The sequence below is a fragment of the Toxorhynchites rutilus genome, chromosome 1 (assembly GCF_029784135.1).
Source record: "Toxorhynchites rutilus septentrionalis strain SRP chromosome 1, ASM2978413v1, whole genome shotgun sequence".
NCBI lineage: Eukaryota > Metazoa > Arthropoda > Insecta > Diptera > Culicidae > Toxorhynchites > Toxorhynchites rutilus.
The window spans coordinates 6,747,451-6,770,535 of NC_073744.1; the positions used below are offsets into that span (position 1 = coordinate 6,747,451).

Here is a 23,085-nt window from a genome sequence, read left to right on the forward strand (position 1 = left end):
AAGAGATCGTTCAGAAATGAGCATGGGTTATGAAATATTCCGAAAATTAAACAGGTAACTTCAACATAAATTTTTTTAATGAAAACGTAAAAAGAATAGATAAGAAAAAATGGTACTAACGTATTTGCCGCCGCAGCGCAATATTTATCATGAATTTATTATTTCATGATGAAATTTATTTTGAGATCAATGTAATGGGGGCAAAGTCCCCATTTAACAAGGATAAGGAATCGAGGCGGCACCAAGCCGCCGAGGTGACGCAACCCGAGTAGGCCGTCGACCCGCCGTCGGAAGCGGCGTCCTCTCGCAAGCAAACCTGTGTTTCACCGATTGCCCGGTTTGTTTGAAACATAGGAGACGATCCGATCCATACGTAAACGGGCTGCGTCATCCATAAGAATGGATGGACTTAATAATACGTTATAAAACTGCATTCTTTCACTTTTCATAATTTTGAAAAGGATTTTATTCAATGCCAGTATTTCTCGAATTGTACTTCCCACGAAAAATACTTTTTGAATGGAAATGAAAGTATGAGACAAATATGATCTTTATATAACACTGATCAGAATTAAATTTGTGTATTATTTGAATATATCCTTCTTTTGGGCAAGTGTCCTTTTCGGGTAGATGTTACATTCGGGTAATTGTTACATTAGGGTAACTGTCGCATTCGGGAAAATGTTACATTCGGGTAAATGTTACATTCGGGTAAATGTTACATTCGGGTAATTGTTGCATTCGGGTAAATGTCGCATTCGGGTAAGTGTCAATTCGGGTAGATGTTACATTCGGGTAGCTGTCGCTTTCGGGTATTTGTTACATTCGGATGAGTGGAATTCGGGTGAATGTCTTTCGGGTAACTGTCATTCGGGTGAGTGGGTTTCGGGCAAATGTGACACAATCCATTTGAAGACATTTATTCGTGCCATGCAGAGATTTGAAAAAATCATCTGGCATCCCTCACATACAAGCTATTTCTTTCGTGAGAATGTTTACGGCCGAAAGCGAGCAAATTTGCCCCGATCGAGGGTATGCCATACTGCCCGATGGTAAGCTGATACGGAAAATATCAAATTGAGAAAGAAAAAACAGGAAGTGGGTTATATCTATGGTATAACCGCAAGGGTGACGTAGGACTATCGTTGATTTAGAGATCATTTGTATGAAGTTGAATCTGAATTCATTCTGAATGAATGAATATTTGGAGAACTTCGAAAACGAGAGCGTTACGTTGGAGGCACAAGGTTTTATGCATCCAATATTGGATACGGAAATATCCTACTGATGGGGAAGAATAATCTTCAGAAGCTATCCTGTTGATTGCGATTGATTGAAAAATCACAAAACCTAATGTATTTGGTCACAGTGTTACATGGATAGAAAACATTAAAATAAACTCTTTCATATGAATGTAATTTCAAATTCCCAGAAGAACTGGCAGATTATTTTCAGAACGATTAGATATTTCCACATTTTCCTCGATACTGGAAGCCCACCAGTGGTTAATGCTAACTCGATAACCATCTGTTAATAGCACTTGATTGAAACATATTTGGTCACAGTGTTACATGGATAGAAAACATTCAAATAAACTCTTTCACATGAATGTATTTTTAAATTCCTAGAGGAACTGGCAGATTATTTTCCGGATCTTTCTCGATCCAAACGGAAAGAATTCCGTGCGTGTATGTGTGTGTGTGTGTGTGTGTAGCGGCTGCTTCGAGATCTTCCCGGGGAACCGTTTGTAACATCACTCTCCTCCTGATGAATTCCCTTCTGGCCTAAGGTGCACAAACAGGCTCTTGGTGACACCGTTCATCCGCGCTTTCATGATAAATGAAGAGCTTCACCACAACAGCGACAACATGCTCCAATCGCTGTTCAATTAGAACTGAGTGGATTGCCGAGCGGCGCTCGCTTATATACCGATTGGTGATTTCAATAGCCTATTTTGAAAGCAAATTGAAAGCAATTGAAACAAGTTTTTGGATCAGAAAGTAACAAGTATAGAACGCGTAGACATTTTATCTTTCGAATGAAGTGTTTATCATACCATTTCGTTCAGTTGTTTAGGAGCTATTAACACTCAAAATCTCGGTCTCCGGCGTAACGCTTTCGTTTTCGAAACTTTGATTTTACACCCCGGTATAGAAATGAAAGACGTAGTCCTACGTCAAAAATATATTTTTTTACCATTTATTTATTGAGTCGTATTCACTGGGAACACGACTCAATAAATATGACCCACAGTTATCGCCTCTGAATCGGTTTCAAGTAACAAAAACCTTATAGAAATGATGTAGAAAATTACATCAAAAATCGCTTCCAAAGAAAATTAGTTTTCTTATTGTATTAGAGCATGTTACAAATGTAAAACTTGCATGGTAGGATTCTATCATTGACTAGCACGATTGCCTATATCCATTGCATTTCTATTCTTGCTGGTTTACGAGAAAATCAGGCGGGTCAAATTGCCCGACAAGCGCGTTTTAGACACATCTCCTCTATTTTTTCGAAAGTGGTGATGGATTTTCAGGAAATAACGCACTCCTATATCTTCTATCTTCTATATGAATAAAAATGGAAGGCCAAATTTGTTGGTAAGCGCGAAACCTCGAAGAAGGAATGGTCCGATTTGAGCCGTCTTTATTTTGTTGTCTATCTCTTCCGATAGAATAATCTGATGTTATGGTAGAATAATGTGACTTTATGTGTTTTACAATGACATCATTGTTAGCCCAGTTGGATTTCGTGTTTGCGGAATCAAACTTCGTGTTCCGACGGTGCGAAGCGAAAATAGCAATAGATTCTTAGCTGGGATAATGCACTTTGAAAATAAAAATTATGAATGAAAATTTACCTTTCTGTATCAAACATGTATTCCATGTAACGGAGAAACATGTTATTAGCAAGTGAATCAAGAATATTCAGCGAAAATTGTGTCTGAAAATAAATTTATGTTTTAATGACGAGTTTTTGTAGAAGTAATAGAAAAATTGTAATAAAAAGAAATTGTAAGGGGCCAATTAGAAGATTAATCAATGGCGAGTTCTGCAATTGAACCCACGAATGTTCGCTTAGTAAGAGAACATGAATGTTCATATCGAAATAAAAAATTCGGTCGAACGAAGTTCGTCGGGTCGGCTAGTCATGAAATATAAACCTAACCCAGCTGAGAACCATTCGATAGGGAAAATAGGTTACTTCTCAATTTAATAGAGAACGATTTCTGACAAACCCTCCTTCGGTGGAACTGAGGAATGAGGTACTTCTAAGAAGATGTCAAGAGAAAAACACATTAGTGTCTATTTTTCTGCAGCACCAAAACTCCGAAGAGTGGAAGTGCTGTTAGTCGTAAAAATAAATGCTCGCAAATATCTTCGTGAAGCGCCTGAAATTCGCATTCAAGCTACTGAACGGTTTAATGAATAGTACAAATTGAAAGAAGATGTCCGTTGGTCGACCACCACTTTTGAATACGGAACTCCGAACACAAAAGCTATAACGAGATTTGGACGGGTATGGAACTACTTATCCACCGGAAGAATGGTAAATTTCTCGTCGAAGCCAACCCTCATGAAACGGAGGAACGGAGTTAGTAAAAGTTAATTTTCATCCAATCTTCTCACCGTCACCGCAAACCAACCATACGTTCCTTCCCCTGCCCCTGCCGGTTGAGGCTGGTGGAAGCTGGGAAAGTTTTGGAAACGGTCAAACGAAGAAGGTAAGTTCTTGTGTAGCTCCCGAGCTGAAATCGTATGTGGGTCTATAGACCAAAATAAGTTGGTGCTTGTTTTTTGTGTGTTGAGGCACACACCTTTTCATGGGAAATTAGAAGATCCTGGTGTGGGAATAGAGCGCATTTGGGGACAGCTTCTTTTATTTTAAATCGATTCCAATTATGTATATATTACTCGATAAAGAACAGGCAGGACTGGGAAGTCGACTCTCCTCTCAGTAGGTTCGCTTCGACATGCATTGAACTGACTAGAAACGAATTGACTAGCGTTCAGAGCGAGGATGACTATTCTAGCAAATGTCTATTCTAATTGACGTGTGACTAATGAATACAAATATGCCTCTTCATTCAACCTGACTTGAATCCACACTACTACTCCCACTGACACACACCCGTACACAATCCTGTTTTAACGTCCATATAAAATGAAACGAAAACTTGATTTCTGATGCAAAAAAGTAGTTATACCATTATTTGACGGCTTTCATATGTTCCCCGTCTTTTCAACTGTTATATTCGCGTTGACACGTTTTAAAATTAAAATTATGTATGAAAATTAGCTTCTGTGCATCAAATAAGTATTCTACACCCAAACTAGCGTTGGCAGAAAACATGTCATCTTTGGCAAAAAAGATGCCATTTCCTGTGCATAAGAGTCAAATGCGCAAATAATGAGCTATTTTAAAAGCTTAAAAATCGTTTGTATGTATGCGAGCAGACATCTCTTTCTGTTTTCTTTTCTCTTTTCAGTTGGGATTGTGCAAAAAAAAGTCCATACGATGTCAAGGTTCCCGGAATAAATCGCCACAGAAAACGACTGCAACAGAAACCACCGCTTATAAAATGTGTAGTAGGCTATAAATATTGTGGCGCGGTATTGTATTTCAAAACAAGAATTAACCGGGCAAACGTATCGCCCCAGGCAAACGTAACGCCCCGGGCAGACGTATACCGTCCGACGCTCGCTAGAGCTCGGTCGGACATTGCTAAAGGATCGTATCCTATGTTTCAAACTAACCGGGCAATCAGTGGATCCCAGGTTTGCGTGCGAGACACCGCCGCTTCCGACGGCGGGTCGGCGGTGGACTCGGATTGCGTCATCTTGGCGGCATGGGCCGCCTCGATTCCTTATCCTCGCCAAATGGGGACTTCGTCCCCATTACATTGTCCTCAGAATAAATTTCGAAAAACGAGAACAAGAGAATAAATTTATAATAGAAATGTGAGGCACATGATGTTTTTCCCGCGCCAAATATTTCTAGCCTACTACACTTTTTCTAAGCGGTTGTTTCTGTTGCAGTTGTTTACTGTGGCGATTTATTCCGGTCACCCGATGTCAATGGGGATCGAACCAAGGCCGGTTGGAATGCAAAGTTACTTTACACGACCACGCTATCCATATAGCTGCCAGCGCTATTATAAAAGAGCGTGATAATATTACACCTCATCATAAAATGCAGTTGGAAGGTGTTTTCTAAGACGATAAAGAAGAACATGAACATGGCCGTGTATTTGACAAACTATACGAAAAGCTTTCATATGTTTTCATTTATATGTGTCTCCTGTTTCGCTCCCTCATATTAGCTCTAGCATATATATTATACAAATGATATATTAGGCTGTCAAAAAAGTCCTGCGGTATTTCCGCGAGGTGTCGTTGTAAGCGCGTAGTTCTAGTTGTATTCATTGTATCGAGTCATACTATAGCTTGTTGGAAAGGTATTTTTGCGCGCTATAATATAGTCCTTGACAGTGTTTTGTTTGGTTAAGTCGTTCGTGAGTTATAGTGTCGCAAATATGGAGCCAAATAAAGAGAAAATCCGACATATTTTACAGTACTACTATGACAAAGGCAAAAATGCATCTCAAGCTGCCAATAAAATTTGTGCAGTTTATGGACCCGATACAGTTTCTATTTCCACCGCACAACGATGGTTTCAACGTTTTCGTTCTGGTGTAGAGGTCGTCGAAGATGCGCCACGCTCCGGAAGGCCTGTCGTCGAAAATTGCGACAAAATCGCTGAATTAGCCGAGAAAGACCGGCATAGTAGCAGCCGTAGCATCGGCCAAGAGCTGGGGATAAGTCATCAAACCGTTATTAACCATTTGAAGAAGCTTGGATTCACAAAGAAGCTCGATGTATGGGTGCCACACACGTCGACGCAAAAAAACATCTTTGACCGTATCGACGCATGTGAATCGCTGCTGAATCGCAACAAAATCGACCCGTTTCTGAAGCGGATGGTGACTGGCGATGAAAAGTGGGTCACTTACGACAACGTGAAGCGCAAACGGTCGTGGTCGAAGCCCGCTGGAGCGGCTCAGACGGTGGCCAAGCCCTCATTAACGGCCAGGAAGGTTCTGCTGTGTGTTTGGTGGGATTGTCAAGGAATAATCTATTATGAGCTGCATTCAATTCGGACCTGTACTGCCAATAACTGGACCGCTTGAAGGTAGCACTCATGAAGAAGAGACCATCTTTGATAAACAGAGGCCGCATTATCTTCCATCAGGACAACGCCAGGCCACACACTTCTTTGGTGACGCGCCAGAAGCTCCGGGAGCTCGGATGGGAGGTTCTTTTGCATCCGCCGTATAGTCCGGATCTTGCACCAAGTGACTACCACCTGTTTTTGTCCATGGCGAACGAGCTAGGTAGTCAGAAGTTAGCCACAAAAGAGGCCTATGAAAATTGGCTATCCGAGTTTTTTGCCAATAACGAAGCAAGCTTCTATAACAGGGGTATTATGAAGTTGGCATCTCGTTGGAAACAAGTCATCGAACAAAATGGCGCATATTTGACTTAAAACAGATGATTGTAACTAATTTTATGAACAAATGAAAATTAAAAAAAAATACCGCAGGACTATTTTGACAGCCTAATACATGTATTGGGAAGTAGAACATTTTATGTTATCTTTCAGCTCGGGATGCCAGAACATGTGGGATGCCAGAACATGTGCTAAAAATTAACTTTGGGTGTATTTTAATGAAAAACACTTTGTTTGTAGGCAGTGAAAAAATCTCATAAGAAAATTGATTTTGAAAACAACTTTACATTATAATGAAAAGTCTCAATAAAAATGTCGGAAATGTATAGAAAAATTGTTAAATAAGAGTCAGGAATACGTGGTTCAAGTAATTTAAGAACGTGGTGTGAAAAAAATCATTCAAATTTTAAAACTGACTTCGTGTCTTTTAATCTGATAGAGATTACACTATCGAGTTTGGGATACAAATTGAAAGTCACCACCAAACGAGACTGGTAACTGAGCTGAAGAGCTGTTCATAAAGAACAGCTCTTTTAGATGAGCTGAGTTGATCTGAGCTGTTCATCATGATGAGCTGGTTTGCGCGCCTCTAGTTCGAAGGTTCATTTGCAACTGACCCTGTTCTTAACATTTCGTGCCCTATTTATGCGATTGGCCCATTGTCATTTAAATTACGTTTGTTTGGATTGCGTCTGGAATATTCGCTAGAACAGAATTGCGCGTTGTATAGCGGGTTCTTTTGCATCCGTTCCTGGTCCTTTGACAATTCGCTTGTTATTGTTTGTGATTGTTATGATTGTCTAAATGTTGTTTTGTGGTGCTGTTGTGTTTCAAGAGGATTCTATTATTAGATATTTTGATGGATGCACTCCAATCGGCATTGGTAACATGGCCTAAATAAAACTGCATTTTTTCAAAAATCAAGCCGATGGCAATGTTTTTCCATTCAAGTGTACATCTTTTGTACAGTAGTGTACGCGTATGCTGATTATACATGCAATTTTCTCGTACTGAAAATTCTTCCCCCTGGCGTTTACGTCACTTTGCGAGTTTACGGCAGTATAGCAAAAAACGCCTTGACCCTTCCGAACGATTTCCCAAACAATGGAAAACTTACCACCAAACTTTTTGTTTCATCAAAGACTAGATTTATAAAACTTTCCCACAACAAAGCTAAGAATCACTATCATCGCTACCAGTAGAATAGTGGTCAGTCAGATAATCCCATCTCCCCCTTTCGTTAATTGGGAATAAAAATCGTCCAGGAAATCAGAGACAAAGGGAAAGGAAAAATTATTAACTAAAGGCTGATTTAGACGATGCCAGTCAGCGCTCTAGTTGAAGTATCCAGTGAATAGAGAACAGACACTCTATTCAAGTTAGAGGCCAATTACTTGTTCGATACTGGTACAAGTAATTTGAACAGAGTGTCTGTTCTCTGTTCACTGGATACTTCAACTAGAGCGCTGACTGGCATCGTCTAAATCAGCCTTAACTTTGACATTTATAAACGTGAAAGCTGTAAGTATATCAAAGTGTATACCCAGAGTTAGACGAGTTCATCGTGCCGGGGCAGACTATTCGTTTGTCCCTGAAAAATGTGAATGCCGGAGGACAACAGAAAGCAACAAACGCAAATGCAAGCTCAATGGAAGGTAGACATTTGTTTTGTGTGTCCAAAGGTCACTGCAGAGTTTAATTACCGAGTAAACAGATCTAGCTTCGAAACTGAGTGCAAACCATTCTCAATTTCGGAGCAAACGCAATAAAACAATAATCCACAGTCATAAATCTACCCGCTTCAAGATGCCGAATTTATTCCTTTATTTATCTCCACCTCGACACGCATTACAAAGATTCTTCGTTTCCAACAGCAGCTTACATCCGGCCATCGAACGAAATTGTGAACTATTATTATACACAATGCAGCTTCTTGAATGCCTCTGGAAGGAGTATCGCGAATTTATAGCTTCTGTTTATGGTTACAGGGTTTCGTTCGGAGTCAGTCAGACCGGAAGGGCACGTGGAGCAGTCGGTCGGCCGGTGGCTCAGGTGTTGTACTGGCCGCGTCACTTGCTTCCGAAAACCAATTTATGGAGAATCCCGAATAATACTTGGCTGGTATCTTTTTTGGTTTAGGGAGTGGAACCATAAATCTCCAAATTCAGCTCAGTATTATTTTATTGTTCTGTCTTCAGTGTGGAAAATTGGACGCACTTCTGTCCAACGGCTAGGCATGGTTTTGGAAGCGTTATTCTGTTATCAGGTGAATGCGGTACACAGCGTTTGTGGATCTGACACCTAATCGCGGTATCTAAATATTTTAAACAGTCAAACTGAACAAACCGATGATTCAGTAAATGAAACTTATGCTTTCTCACTATGGCTCCGGCAACTACTAAACGACAATATTCATCCTAATTTCGTTTCATTATTTTCTGAATGCCTGGGATGTTTCAAAACTTTAGAAGCAGCCTTAGTAATGCTGCGCATCCCTGATCTTCATTGAGTAACTTAAATTAAAACAAAAGATTGCGTTTTGAGCACACTTTATGGCGAAACACCCACGGATTACTCGTTAAATAATTACCATAAAACAAAAATGGAATTTGTTTTTTTTTATTAATTCGTTTATTTTTACAGGCTCAGTTACTTAAGTTTAAAGGAGCCGAATTCTTAAATATGATATATATATATATATATATATATATATATATATATATATATATATATATATATATATATATATATATATATATATATATATATATATATATATATATATATATATATATGAACAATTTTCTTACATCTTTGGTTAGTATGGTGGAAAACCGATTACTCGCGGTGTACTCGAGTTTAGAAGGGTGACATATTTTTAAGAGAAGGATGGGATATAAGGAAATTGTAACAATGTTGATGAACACTCATTTCATAAATCTATTCGTATATCTATAGTGTATTTACATTTCAACTTATTCTACTATTTATAGCAAGGGGACGAATTACCCGCAAAGGAAGGAAAGGAGGGTATAAGGATGTAGGGACAATCACACACGAAGATCTATAGCTTTAAGGAAAATATATATATGGGACATGTAATCAAGGTCTAACCGAGCCAACACATCTCTCACCGGCACATTGGGCTGTCTTCCTCGGGCCCGAAGGGAGTTTTCTAAATTTGATCTGGCGACCAGATACACCTCGCACGACCAAACAACGTGCTCGATGTCGTGATAACCTTGGCCACAAACGCAGAGATTTCTGCTGGCAAGATTGAAACGGAAGAGTAGTGCATCTAACGAACAGTGATTGGACATGAGTCGTGAGAAGGTGCGAATAAAGTCCCGACTCAAGTCCAGACTTTTGAACCACGGTTTGAGGCTAACCTTAGGGATAATCGAGTGAAACCACCGGCCCAATTCATCTTCATTCCACTTGCGTTGCCAGTTAGCGATGGTATTTTTGCGAACTAAAGAATAAAATTCATTGAAGGCGATTTGACGCTGATATATATCGCCTTCAATTGCACCTACCTTTGCCAATGAGTCAGCCCTCTCATTACCCGGAATTGAGCAATGTGAAGGGACCCAGACAAAGGTAATGACATAACAGCGTCTAGATAAAGCACTCAAAATTTCTCGTATTCTCTCAAGGAAGTACGGCGAGTGCTTTTCCGGCCTCACTGAACGGATAGCTTCGACAGAGCTAAGACTATCCGTTACAATGTAATAGTGTTCAACAGGTCGTGAGGCGACGCTGTCCAGCGCCCAGTATATCGCTGCCAATTCAGCAATATATACCGAGTGTAGTATATTAGTCATCAAGAATCTTTGTCTCGGTTAAAATAGAGTTACCTTTCCGATTAACATACTTTGGTTTACTGAGAGTGTAGTAGTGAGAACATACCGAAGATGAATCGGGGAGCAGTATCAGCAAGGGATTGGTGTTACGACCAGCAAGGTAGGAGGACGCGATACTACAACCTGGCGACTTGGAGGGATTAAATTGCGAAAAAAAAAGAACATGGTAAGCATAGCGGAAAATTGTAAAAATCTATATAAAACACTGGAAAGTGCCATTACGGGAATGTTGGGCGTTTAATTAGCAAACAATATTCTCTTTTGGGGAGAAATTTCGAGTGCGTTAAATCCTATCCCAACAGCAGCGGCGTTGGATGAATTCCAAGAATTCTGCTTGAAGTATGCGATTGTTCATGTTGAGTGATTTTTTTTGGAGGTTAGCGGGAAAAAAAAAAAAAAAAAAAAAGTTTTCCCCGAGATTTTTTTTTTTTTTTTTTTTTTTTGCGAAAGCCGGTAAGGGTTTTCCAGGATAGACTCTCCTGAAATTGGCGAAAATCTCAGGGATTTTCCATGTACTGGTTGATTGGAGTGGTGAAAATTGTCAGAATTTTCCGATACAAAACATGAAACATGCGAAAATTTCCAGAATTTTCCACGAATCAATGAAAACCGAGAGAGGGTTTGGAATGAAGTCGGTGCCTAAGCTAGGGACCTGGAAGAGGTTTCTAAATGGTGGTTGTGTTTGTTCCAATTCCAGATGGAAGATTCACGTCCGGTGCCACCGTTCAGGTGCAACCAGATCGAGACAGGCAAGTTGGCCAAGGAATGGAGATCTTGGAAGGAATCTCTGGAGTGTTACTTTGCGGCATACGGAGTAATGGATCAGCAGGTAATGAAGGCGAAGCTACTGCATCTGGGTGGACCAGCGCTTCAAACCGTGTTCAAGAACCTGAAGGATCGTGACCATATGCCAGTTGTTTCCCTTGTTCCAAAATGGTACGATGCAGCGGTCGATAAATTGGATGAGTTTTTTGAGCCTCGGCACCAAACTACATCAGAACGTCGCAAGCTACGCCAGCTCAAACAGAAATCCGGAGAGAGATTTGCTGACTTCATAATCCGATTGAAGCAACAAGTTTCGGAATGCGGTTTTGAGCGTTACGGAGGCGAAATTGAAGAAATCCTAACGGATATTTTCCTCACCGATGCGGTGGTAGAGGGATGCAATTCGAACGAGGTTAGAAGAAGGATTTTGCTCAAAGACTTGCCATTCGCCGAGATTGAAGCTCTGGGAATATCATTGGAAGGTGTGGACCATCAAATCGAGGAAATGAACGAGCCACCGCAAAAGATTTGTCGAGTGGGTCCGTCGAAGGAACGATTTGCGATCAACAGAGGTACATCGGCAAAGTCCAATCCGGCGCGGAATAAAGCGTGCTACAACTGTGGCAGGGCAGATCATCTGGCCGCTTCGAAGTTGTGCCCAGCTCGTGGCAAACAGTGTAGAAATTGTCAAATTTATGGCCACTTCGAACGTCTGTGCCGTAAGCAGAAACAGCATACTGCGCCTGTTCAGGGCAGTAACCAAGTTCGGGCGGTTGAGGATGAAAAGCAGATTCCTAATGTTGGAAGCAACGCCAAGGAGGAAGATGAGCAGGACAAGGTATACTATGCTTTTTATTCCGGCAATGAGAGCAATGTTCTGACGTGCGGCATCGGTGGCGTTGATGTGGACATGCTTATTGACTCCGGCGCCGACGCAAATTTGATCAGCAATGTTGCCTGGTCGAAACTGAAAGAGGAACGCGTAAAATTGATTTCATCCACGAAAGGAAGCACCAGGATTCTCAAGGCCTACGGAAATAACGATCCGTTGAAGATTTTGGGGACGTTTGTAGCGGAGTTAAAGGTTGGCGAGAAAACAATGCAGGCTGAATTTCTAGTCGTCGAGGGTGGACAGCGTTGCCTCCTCGGTGACACTACGGCAAAGAGCTTGGGAATCCTTAAAGTTGGATTGAATATTAATCAGGTCGACGATGCACCATTGCCTTTCTCGACTATTAAGGATGTCAAAGCGTTCATTCACATGGATCCGAACATGGTTCCTGTGTTTCAACCTATACGCCGCTTACCTTTGCCTTTGGAAGCAGCTGTCAACAAGAAGTTGGATGAGCTACTTCGACGTGACATTATTGAGCCGAAAAAAGGGCCTACCACCTGGGTATCCCCACTCGTCGTTGTAGGAAAGGCAAACGGTGAGGTGCGGTTGTGCTTGGACCTTCGCCGTGTGAACGAGGCGGTTCTCAGGGAGCATCATCCTATGCCGGTGGTTGATGATCACATTGCGCGCCTAGGTAGAGGCACAATCTGGAGTAAACTGGACATAAAGGAGGCCTTCTTGCAAATCGAGCTCGACGACGAATCTAAGGACGTGACCACCTTCATCACGGGACGAGGACTGTTCCGTTTCAAACGGATGCCCTTCGGTTTGGTGACTGCACCAGAGCTCTTCCAAAAGGCTATGGATGAGATTCTAGCCGGGTGTGAGGGTGTAGCCTGGTACCTCGATGACGTCATCATCGAAGGGAAAAATATGGAGGAGCATGACGCACGGCTCAGTGAGGTAATTTAACATGTTTTGATTAACAATAAAGTAGATTTGATGGATTTCGACTAGAGCTTGTTTTATTCAGTAAATGGCGATTCCTTACAAAGTATGAATTATTTCAGGTGATGTTTCGTTTGAAAAGTCGAAATGTGGCACTCAACTGGGAAAAATGCCAGTTTCGTGTTACCGAGCTAGACTTCCTGGGACACAGAATTTCTAGTAAAGGGATCCGGCCATCTGCCACGAAGATGCGAGCTTTGCTATCTTTTCGTGAACCTCAAAATGAACAAGAGCTCCGCAGTTTCCTTGGCTTAGCCAACTACATGAATAAGTTCATACCGAATTTGGCAACCATAGATCAGCCTCTACGAAAGTTGTTAGCAAAGGATGTCAAATTTGAATGGTCAAAAGAACAGGGTGATTCTTTCAACGAGATTAAATCGGCTTTAAGTAATGTCCAAAATCTGGGATTCTACAGATTAGAAGATAGAACGGCCGTCATTGTTGATGCAAGTCCGTATGGGTTAGGGGCACTGCTAGTTCAGTTCAATCGACATAATGAGCATCGCGTAGTAAGTTTCGCTTCCAAATCGTTGACCGAAACTGAGCGTAGATACTGCCAGACTGAAAAAGAGGCGCTGGCTATTGTCTGGGCAGTAGAGCGTTTTCAGTTTTATTTGCTAGGGAGATCGTTCGATATTATGACTGATTGCAAAGCATTGGCGTTTTTGTTTGCAATCCGTTCCAAGCCGTGCGCACGAATCGAACGCTGGGTATTAAGGCTACAAACATTTGACTACAGGGTGATACATATCGCGGGCAAAGAAAACGTCGCTGATTCCTTTTCCCGCCTGGCGGTACAAACTCCCAGACCATTCGACGTTAACGAAGAGATAATGATTCAAGAAGTAACTATGTCAGCTCTTTCTTCTACAGCCCTTACGTGGAAAGAAATCCAAGATGCATCAGTATCGGACCCTGAAATCAAAAGCGTCTTGGATTCTCTACTCAAGGACCCAGATAACTTGCCTATTGAATACCGGGTGGTGACAAATGAGCTGTGCCAGTTTGAAGATGTTTTGCTCAGAGGGGATCGGATTGTTGTTCCGAGATCTCTAAGGAATAGAGTGTTGTCTGCCGCCCATGATGGTCACCCGGGAATAACGATGATGAAGAATCATTTAAGGTCAAATGTTTGGTGGCCGAAAATGGATGCAGATGTTGAGAACTACGTAAAAGGCTGTAGAGGATGCACTCTTGTGGCAGCACCAGATCCACCGGAAACTATGTCGCGCAGTCAACTTCCGTCATATCCTTGGCACACACTGGCGGTAGATTTTCTTGGTCCATTGCCGGATGGACAAAGTCTGTTCGTAGTGATTGACTATTATTCTAGATTTATCGAGGTTTGCGAGATGGAGTCCACCACAGCAAACGATGTGATTAGAGAACTGGCTATTATGTTCGGAAGGTTCGGCATCCCATCGTTTATTAGGGCAGATAATGCTCCTCAGTTTAGTGCTGAGTGCACAGAGTTAAAAGAGTTTTGTGAGTCAACTGGATTCAAAATTGTGAATACAATCCCTTACTGGCCCCAGTCGAACGGAGAGGTAGAGCGGCAGAATAGATCAATTCTGAAACGACTCCGTATCGCACAGGAGTTGGGTCTGGATTGGAGAAAGGAATTGCGTGATTACATATTGACGTATCATTCGACGAAGCATCCATCTACAGGGAAACCACCGGGAGAACTTATGTTTGGAAGGCGCATCAAAAGCAAGGTACCATCGATCATGATCTTCAACGAGGATGGCGCAGTACGTGAGCGTGATGCAGTGGTAAAACAAAAAGGAAAGGAATATGGAGATGGTAAGCGAAAGGCCAAAAGCTCCAAAATTAAGGAGGGTGATACGGTACTGGCGAAACGTATGCGGAAGAGTAATAAGCTGGATACTAACTTCAGTAACGAGGAGTACATCGTGCAGAGCAAAGTTGGATCTGATACAATTATAAAATCTACAAGCTCTGGTAAAGAGTACAGGCGAAACTCAGCTCATTTGAAGAAAGTATTAGTCAGCGTTGAACATAAAGATTTAGAGGATCCGCAAGATGGCTCCGTTTCCGAGCCACAGGTCCGAGATGATGATCCTATCGATCCTTCTTCTGCAGGAGTACACATGAAAAGAATACGAAAAGCTCCCAGTAAATATGATGATTATATTGCTCATTAAAATGTAAAAAGTGTTTAAAATAAATAACTCAAAAGGTAATAGTTTTATTCATTTTTATTCCAAGGGGGGGATTGTAGTATATTAGTCATCAAGAATCTTTGTCTCGGTTAAAATAGAGTTACCTTTCCGATTAACATACTTTGGTTTACTGAGAGTGTAGTAGTGAGAACATACCGAAGATGAATCGGGGAGCAGTATCAGCAAGGGATTGGTGTTACGACCAGCAAGGTAGGAGGACGCGATACTACACCGAGCAAGGATGCTGAAAACTGTGTGAGGTGCTAAAAAATACGTTGAACACTCCAAATCCTGTGGACTCATTCATAGAGGACCCATCAGTAAAGTATATATTATCACAATTGATACGCCCATACTTTGCATTGAAGATCGTAGGAACGAACCTCAATCTAAGATAATCTGGATTTTCATGGATTTTCTCCTTCATGAACAGATCGAAATGTACAGAGGAATTGATGTAGTCAGGAAAACAAACACGGTTGGGAATATACGAAGAAGGAACAACCTGCATAGAGGTGAATTCATGATATGAACTCATGAATCCAGAATGAAAATTTAGCTCGATCAATTGCTCAAAATTTCCGATCACCAATGGATTTATAACCTTACACCGGATGAGGAACCGAAGAGATAATAAATTGAAGCGATCTTTTAGTGGGAGTACGCCTGCCAAAACCTCGAGACTCATGGTATGCGTTGAGGGCATACATCCCAACGCAATACGGAGACAAAGATACTGAATTCGCTCGAGTTTAATGAGGTGTGTTTTGGCAGCTGATTGAAAACAGAAACTGCCATACTCCATCACTGAGAGAATAGTTGTTCGATACAACATAATAAGATCTTCGGGATGGGCTCCCCACCAGGTGCCGGTAATTGTACGGAGAAAGTTTATTCTTTGTTGACATTTTTTAATCAGATACCTAATATGGGCCCCCCAAGTACATTTGGAGTCGAACCAGACCCCAAGATACTTGAATGACATAGCATGAGTGATCGGTTTACCCAAACGTTGAAGCTTTGGTTTTGCTGGTCTATGCTTCCTAGAAAAAACCACCATCTCTGTTTTCTCCGTGGAGAATTCGATCCCTAGCCCAATGGCCCAGGTTGAAAAATTGTTCAAAGTATCTTGTAAGGGTCCTTGCAGGTCGGATTCGTTTGATCCAACGACAGACACCACCCCATCATCTGCAAGTTGTCTTAGGCTGCAATTTTGTGTAAGGCAATTGTCAATGTCGCTTACGTAGAAGTTGTACAAAAGGAGGCTTAAACATGAGCCCTGGGGGAGTCCCATGTAAGAGACCCGACTTACTGCCGAATCTCCGTGAGAAAAGTTCAAATGTTTCTCACAAAGCAAGTTATATAACATATTATTCAATAGAGGCGGCAGACCCCGAGAATGTAATTTGTCTGACAAAACCTCTATTGAAACAGAATCAAAGGCCCCCTTTATGTCCAAGAACACTGAAGCCATTTGTTTTTTTTCGGCGCAAGCCATTTGAATTTCTGAAGAAAGCAACGCAAGACAATCATTCGTCCCCTTACCCCTGCGGAACCCATATTGTGTATCTGAGAGTAGGCCATTCGTTTCAACCCATCGATCAAGGCGAAACAAGATAATTTTCTCCAACAATTTCCGTATACAAGACAGCATTGCTATTGGGCGGTACGAATTGAAGTCGGACGCGGGTTTTCCGGGTTTTTGAATAGCTATAACTCGTACTTGTCTCCAATCATCTGGAACAATATTATGCTCCAGAAACCGATTGAATAAGTTCAACAAGCGATGTTTCGCCACATCAGGGAGATTTTTCAGCAAGTTGAACTTAATTCGATCCGATCCCGGAACAGAATTGTTACATGAAAGGAGAACAAGAGAGAATTCTACCATCGAAAACTCAGAATCAAGATCGCACCTATCTTGTGGTATATCTCGAACAATTCTTTGCACGGGAGCGAAATCGGGACAAAACTGTCGCGCAAAATTAAAAATCCATCGATGTGAATGTTCCTCGCTTTCATTCGATGAAGAGCGATTTCTCATGTTTCGAGCCACTTTCCATAATTTTTTCATTGACGTTTCTCGTGACAAACCTTCTGTCTGTCCCTACACGGTGGAAAGGATATTGTGGAGGAGTCTCTTGAATCAACGGCTCTTTTTGAAGATTACGTGTGAACTTTTTACAAATGTCACAGTTTTTAATCAATTCTGTTATATCGGTTGTCATACCTGGCCAGAAATACAGACTCCGGGCCCGTGCCAGTGTCTTTTCTATTCCAAAATGGGGAGCATGTAACCACTTCGAAATAAGTTTTTGTAACGCCGTGGGGATTACCAGACGATGATCCTTAAACAGTAAACCATTCTCATGATGCAAACAGTTACGATACTTGTGGAATAATTGACTCAAGTCATCCAGCTGATGGTACGAAGGCCAACCCTTTTCAACATACCCTACTACTCGTTGATAGCGCTCGTCGTTTTTAAGTGTATCAACATATAGCTTTCGATTTTCAAACGATAGACAAACCCTCTCCGAGATCGCATGAATCATTCCAGATAATTCCTTTTTAAAATCATCTTCATCGGTAAGTGGAGCACGGGATAAACAATCAGCAATTAACATGTCTTTCCCTGGTGTATAAGTTATGCACAAACCAGGGTACTTCAACAAGTACATGAACATACGTTGTAAACGTGGAGTGACATCGTCTATATCACGACGGACTAACGACTCGAGTGGCTTATGGTCTGATTGAACAAGGAAATTACGTCCGTAAAGGAAATAGTGAAAGCGTTCACAAGCGAACACTATCGCCAAGAGTTCTTTCTCTATTTGTGCCCATTTTTGTTCTGATTTGGACAATGTTCGAGAAGCATATGCAACTGATAAACCATTTTGTATTATAACACTGCCTAGACCGTCCTTAGAACTGTCGGTCTGAATCACAATTGGGATATTGGGATCAAATATAGCCAAAATGGGTGTAGAGCTTACAGTGTTAAGTAAACTCTCCAATTCAATGTCTTGTTCTTCAGTCCATTTCCACTCAACGTCATTGTGAGTCAAGCTACGCAAAGCCGCAGTGCGTTGGGACAGATTCGGAATGAATTTTCCAAGATATTTCAGCAACCCCAAAAGTCTAAGTACATCCGATTTGTTCTGTGGCTTGGGCATTTCAACAATGGCTCGAATATACGACTGATCTGGTTTAACCTTGCCCTCTGATATGATGTGACCCATGAATTTTATCTTACCAGTTCAATACTGTATTTTATCGGGATTGAACGTGATATTATTTCTTCGAGCCCGGTCAAGTACAATGGGTAGAATTCTGTCATGGTCATCGTAATCTGTGCCTGCTATTGATAAGTCATCAAAGTATATTTCCACACCTGGAATATCGCCAAAAATCTGAACCATTCGTTTTTGAAACATTTCGGGTGCACTGTTTATTCCGAACGGTACACGATTCCATTTGTATCGACCAAATGGGGTCATAAAAGTGGTTAAATCAGAACTTTTGGGATCAAGTACCAGAATCCATTTCGTAGATCCAACACCGTAAAAACCCGCTTACCATTTAAACGACTTAGAATGTCTTCTGCTGTCGGAATATGAAACCGCTCCCTTTTGATACAAGCGTTCAATGGTTTCGGGTCGAGACATATGCGCAAAGACCCATTGGGTTTCTCGACTATCTGCATATTATTGACCCAATCAGTAGGATAGTCAACGGGACTGATAATATGCTGTTTTTCCATTGATGTCAATTCCTTCTTGAGACGATCATGAAGACTAGAGGGAATGCGTTTTTTGTAATGCAACACAGGTACTGAACTGTTATTGAGAACGATGGTACAACTACCAGGAAATTTTCCTAGCCCCATAAATAATTAATTGTTCTGTTCAATGAACTGTGATTTCTCAGATGGAAACTGTTTTTCAGCCTGCACTGAGCTCACACGCTTAACTAGACCAAACGAAACACAAGTTTCCAATCCTAATAATGGTTCAAAAGAATAATCGACAACGAGGAAATCTGCAACTTGAGTGGTTTGCTTTTCATAATCATAACAGGGAAGTGAAACTTTACCATGAATTTTAATTTTATTCGAACTGTAGTCAACAACGTCAATCAACGTCGAATCACGAACTATAGGGCATTTGAACCCAACAACAATATTTAACGGAATGCAGTTAACATCAGCACCAGTATCGATTTTAAAAACAACTAACTGATCTCTGATACCATACCGTTTAGTCCATTTGACGCGTGCCACCTCACCTGACAACATGTTTGAATTTATTCTATAATGAGAAGATACCTCACTTATATTAGTTTCTGTTTCAACCATATTCAGATCAATCGAAAAGATATTACCTGCATTCTTCCAGTTCACACTGTGGACGGCTTTACTAGTTAAAACTTGCTCTGACGTACGCTGTACGGTTGACCACAGTTATAACAAGCAGCAGCTTTGATAACCGCGACTTCATTAATTTCCTTGAATGATGATTCTATAACCGCATGCACATCGCTGTACCCAACTTTCTGGTCGAGCAATTGCTTGTTCTCTGCGGTCGCTTCAAAAATTTTGCAAGTCTCCACAATTTTCGATAACGGATCATCCTTCCCATCTAATAATTTGAGCTGTAGTTTTTTATCTTGAACACCGATTATTATTTTGTCCCGCAACATCCGATCTGCATATGATGCATGACACGCTGAACATTCATATTTACAGTAAGCAAGCTGTGTTCAAAGTGCTGTTTCAAAGTCAGCAAACGGTTGCTTTTCTTTCTGGGTGATCATATTAAACTTAAATGCCTCCATCGCAACATTTTTACGTGGGAGGCAATATCCATCAAATGCATCGATCACTCGCGCTAGTGTGCGCTGTACTTGCAAACCGTCAATGACATTGCCTCCGGCAGCCTCAGCTCCTTCAGCGACTCCAGCAACACCAGCACCTCCAACAGCAGCAGCACCGAACAAACTGTCAACATCACCATTGTTGGGAAATAAGTTGTTGTAAATTTCCAGACCCCTCTCTCCAATGAGCCACAAAAACGTTGCTATCTTATTCTTCTCTGTTTCCCCGTTTTTGTTCGTAGCGATCATGTAGATGTAAAATTGTTGCTTCCATTTTGGCCACTCTTTCGCCAAGTTCGAACAGTCTAGTGGTTGGGGCAAACGCGAATCCATTTCGTTTTATTCAAATGAACACACGCGGTGAACAAACGTTTCACTAATACATCCATTCGCTAATGTGAGTGATATCCCACACTACTGAATCCCCTTTTCACGCTTCCAGAAATTTCGATATCTTTCTTCAAACAATCCGCACTTTTAGCGATTAACCCGAATTTACGATTGAAATTTCACTGCACTTTTTCTGCAGGTATCCGTTTACTTCTGACACGATGTAACAGGCATCGGATAATCAGGAATAAACCTATAATAAGTGTTCAGTTGATAAGCACTTTATTAATATAAAAACGTCCTCACGGGGCAAGCAACTAATTTGAACTGAACTAATGTGCACACAAATAACACCACTCTAGAAATGCAAGTGTGGCCAGTTTTAAATAATAACAATCTTCTTACATAAATGTTCTATATTCGAGAGTGAAGTGTTGGTCAGCAACAATCTCGTTTGCGTGTTTCCGTTCATTCACGACAACCCGGAATTTGTTCGGTCTAACCCTGCGAATTTCAGATACAGAAGAGTATCTGGCCAGATATTTCATGATCTGAATCACATTAAGGCTTTTTCCTTTTGGTTTTGGCCGGAGGAAAACAACCCACGGGCCAGTTCCAGGTGCATCTTCTGGATAAACTCTGACACGTGGAGCGGAGACAACAGAGGGAGAAGACGAGGACGAGGATTGGGTTGGATCGGAAACATCAGAAGGGGGAAGCGAAATCGATGATGGGAGAGGGGGAGTGGAAGTAACAGTGGGTTCAGAAGGGAGGCTTGCTATTTTCTTAGAGGGGGGCTTGGAAGGATGAGCAGATTCGTCCCCAGAAGAATTATCTTCTTTTTGAGGGACTCGTTTATGTTTTTTCCCAGATCTTGTATGGGATTCATTATCGGAGATCTCCATCTCTGAAGATTCTCCACTATTCTCCATTTTACAAAAATTTGTGTCTTATTTTTAATCTATTATTGATTTTAACAATAATCTCAACAACAAAAAAATAACAAAACAAACAAAAACATGTTGGTTCTCAAATGGGGATCAACATAGGGTAGGAGCCTGCCTGTTGGTCTCAAATGTTCCTATCTCACGCCTCCACGAAGATCATATGACGACATTTTTAGATCGGGCGTGAACTGGAAACACACACCTGGTCTTGGCTCCGAGAACGGGTGTCGAAAGTGGCTAAGTGAGGGGGTGCGAGCGAGTCAGAGCGCTATATCTCTCCCGGGGAAGGACTCCCGGGTCATGGAGGCCTTGCCAACCCGCTGTCTCCCGGGCAAAGGAGATACACCCAGAAAATGGAGCTACGTTCACGAAGAGTAATTAGAATGCGATCACCCGAGGAGGGTCCCCGAACTGGAGCTGGTCCTGGAACGGGCGTAAGAGCGAGCGGCCAGCGGCTGGAGGGCGATGTGCAAGAGCGGGCCACCAGCCGGGTTCAACCCGAAGAGCTACCGCCACACGGAAACAGCAGCCATCGACATCACCCAAGAAACGCTGCGCCTACGAGACGTGTTGCGACTGCCAGACGACAGTCGTCCACACTTGTGGGTACCACTAGGCGCCGGATCATGTGGACACACGAAATGAATGAATTCGTGATCCGCGCCTATTACATCTGCACTGCTTTGGAGACGGACATGAGTGGTCGCCCTCGAATACTAACAATGTTCGAGGAAGCGTATCCAGAGTTCGTCGGGAGGCTTGATCAGAACGCGATGAACGCGAGGCGTAGAGCGATAGTACGCAACAACATGCTCTCCCAAACGCAAATCGACGAGATCAAGCAGCAGGTGCAGAGAGAAATAAGCTCCAGGAACAACAGAGCAAGCGATGTGTCGAGACGAAGTTCAGTACGGCTGAGCAATTCATTCGCGAGTGGGGCACGCGAATCAGCACCAGTGGAGGCCACAGTACAACAACCCCCTGAGCCGGAAGACCCACAGCCAGATCAACAACTACTACGCGATCTGGTCTTCCACTACGACGAGGCGATCTCACAGTTCCGCGACACAGACCCATTGTCGCGCCCCAGGATCCCGAAGTTGCAGCATTCCCGCAGGCTGACAAGTGCAGTAAAGCTCATGAACGAGCACGTTCTTCCGCTGCACTTGGTTGATGCTGAGAACATAGAGGAGCTGCAACTGAAAGTTTACTGCGCTGCTGTGGCGACCGCCAAAAGTTTAGGATACCGTATTAGGCCAAGAGGCGGACTGCTCCAACATCTCCGTGAAAGGCGTGAGCCTCTATGGCGAAGGAGATTGGAGCAACGGATCCTAAACAAGCGCGCCGCAATTGGAAGACTGATGGCGTACAAAAGAGGCAGCAGATCGGTGAAATTATGTCGCCAAGTTGCTGTGATCGTGCGGCCTACTGAACTTCGCCAGCTGGGAGCTCACCAGCTGACGGAAAAACTCGACACACTGGTACAGCAATTGAGCGTCCTTACAAAACGGCTGAAACGTTACTCTGACTCTGCAAAGCGCCAGGAACAAAATCGGATGTTCAGAGATAACGAGAAAGCGTTCTACGACCACATTAGCGACGAGAAGCCCGACTACCGCGAAGGTTTGCCAGATATTAGCGATGTGACGAACTTCTGGGCTGGTATTTGGGAGACCCCAGTAGAACATCGCGACGGGCAAATGTGGTTAAGACGGGAGGAGGAGAGTTGTGGTGAAATAGGAGAGATGCCAGCTATC

At 42.2% G+C, this 23,085-nt stretch overlaps 1 protein-coding gene across 1 annotated transcript; it reads left to right on the forward strand.

The window, feature by feature from the left end:
• Positions 1 to 10,481: 10,481 nt before the first annotated feature.
• On the forward strand, positions 10,482 to 15,155 carry LOC129778387 (uncharacterized protein K02A2.6-like). The gene is made up of 3 exons (XM_055785265.1): positions 10,482 to 10,542; positions 11,074 to 12,939; positions 13,047 to 15,155. The coding sequence occupies exons 1-3, from the start codon at positions 10,540 to 10,542 to the stop codon at positions 15,153 to 15,155; spliced, it is 3,978 nt and encodes a 1,325-aa protein (XP_055641240.1). The 5' UTR covers positions 10,482 to 10,539.
• Positions 15,156 to 23,085: the final 7,930 nt, after the last annotated feature.

Coding starts and splice junctions, on each gene's coding strand:
- LOC129778387 (XM_055785265.1), top strand. Junction 12,940..13,046: donor ATGACGCACGGCTCAGTGAG/GTAATTTAACAT, acceptor GAATTATTTCAG/GTGATGTTTCGTTTGAAAAG.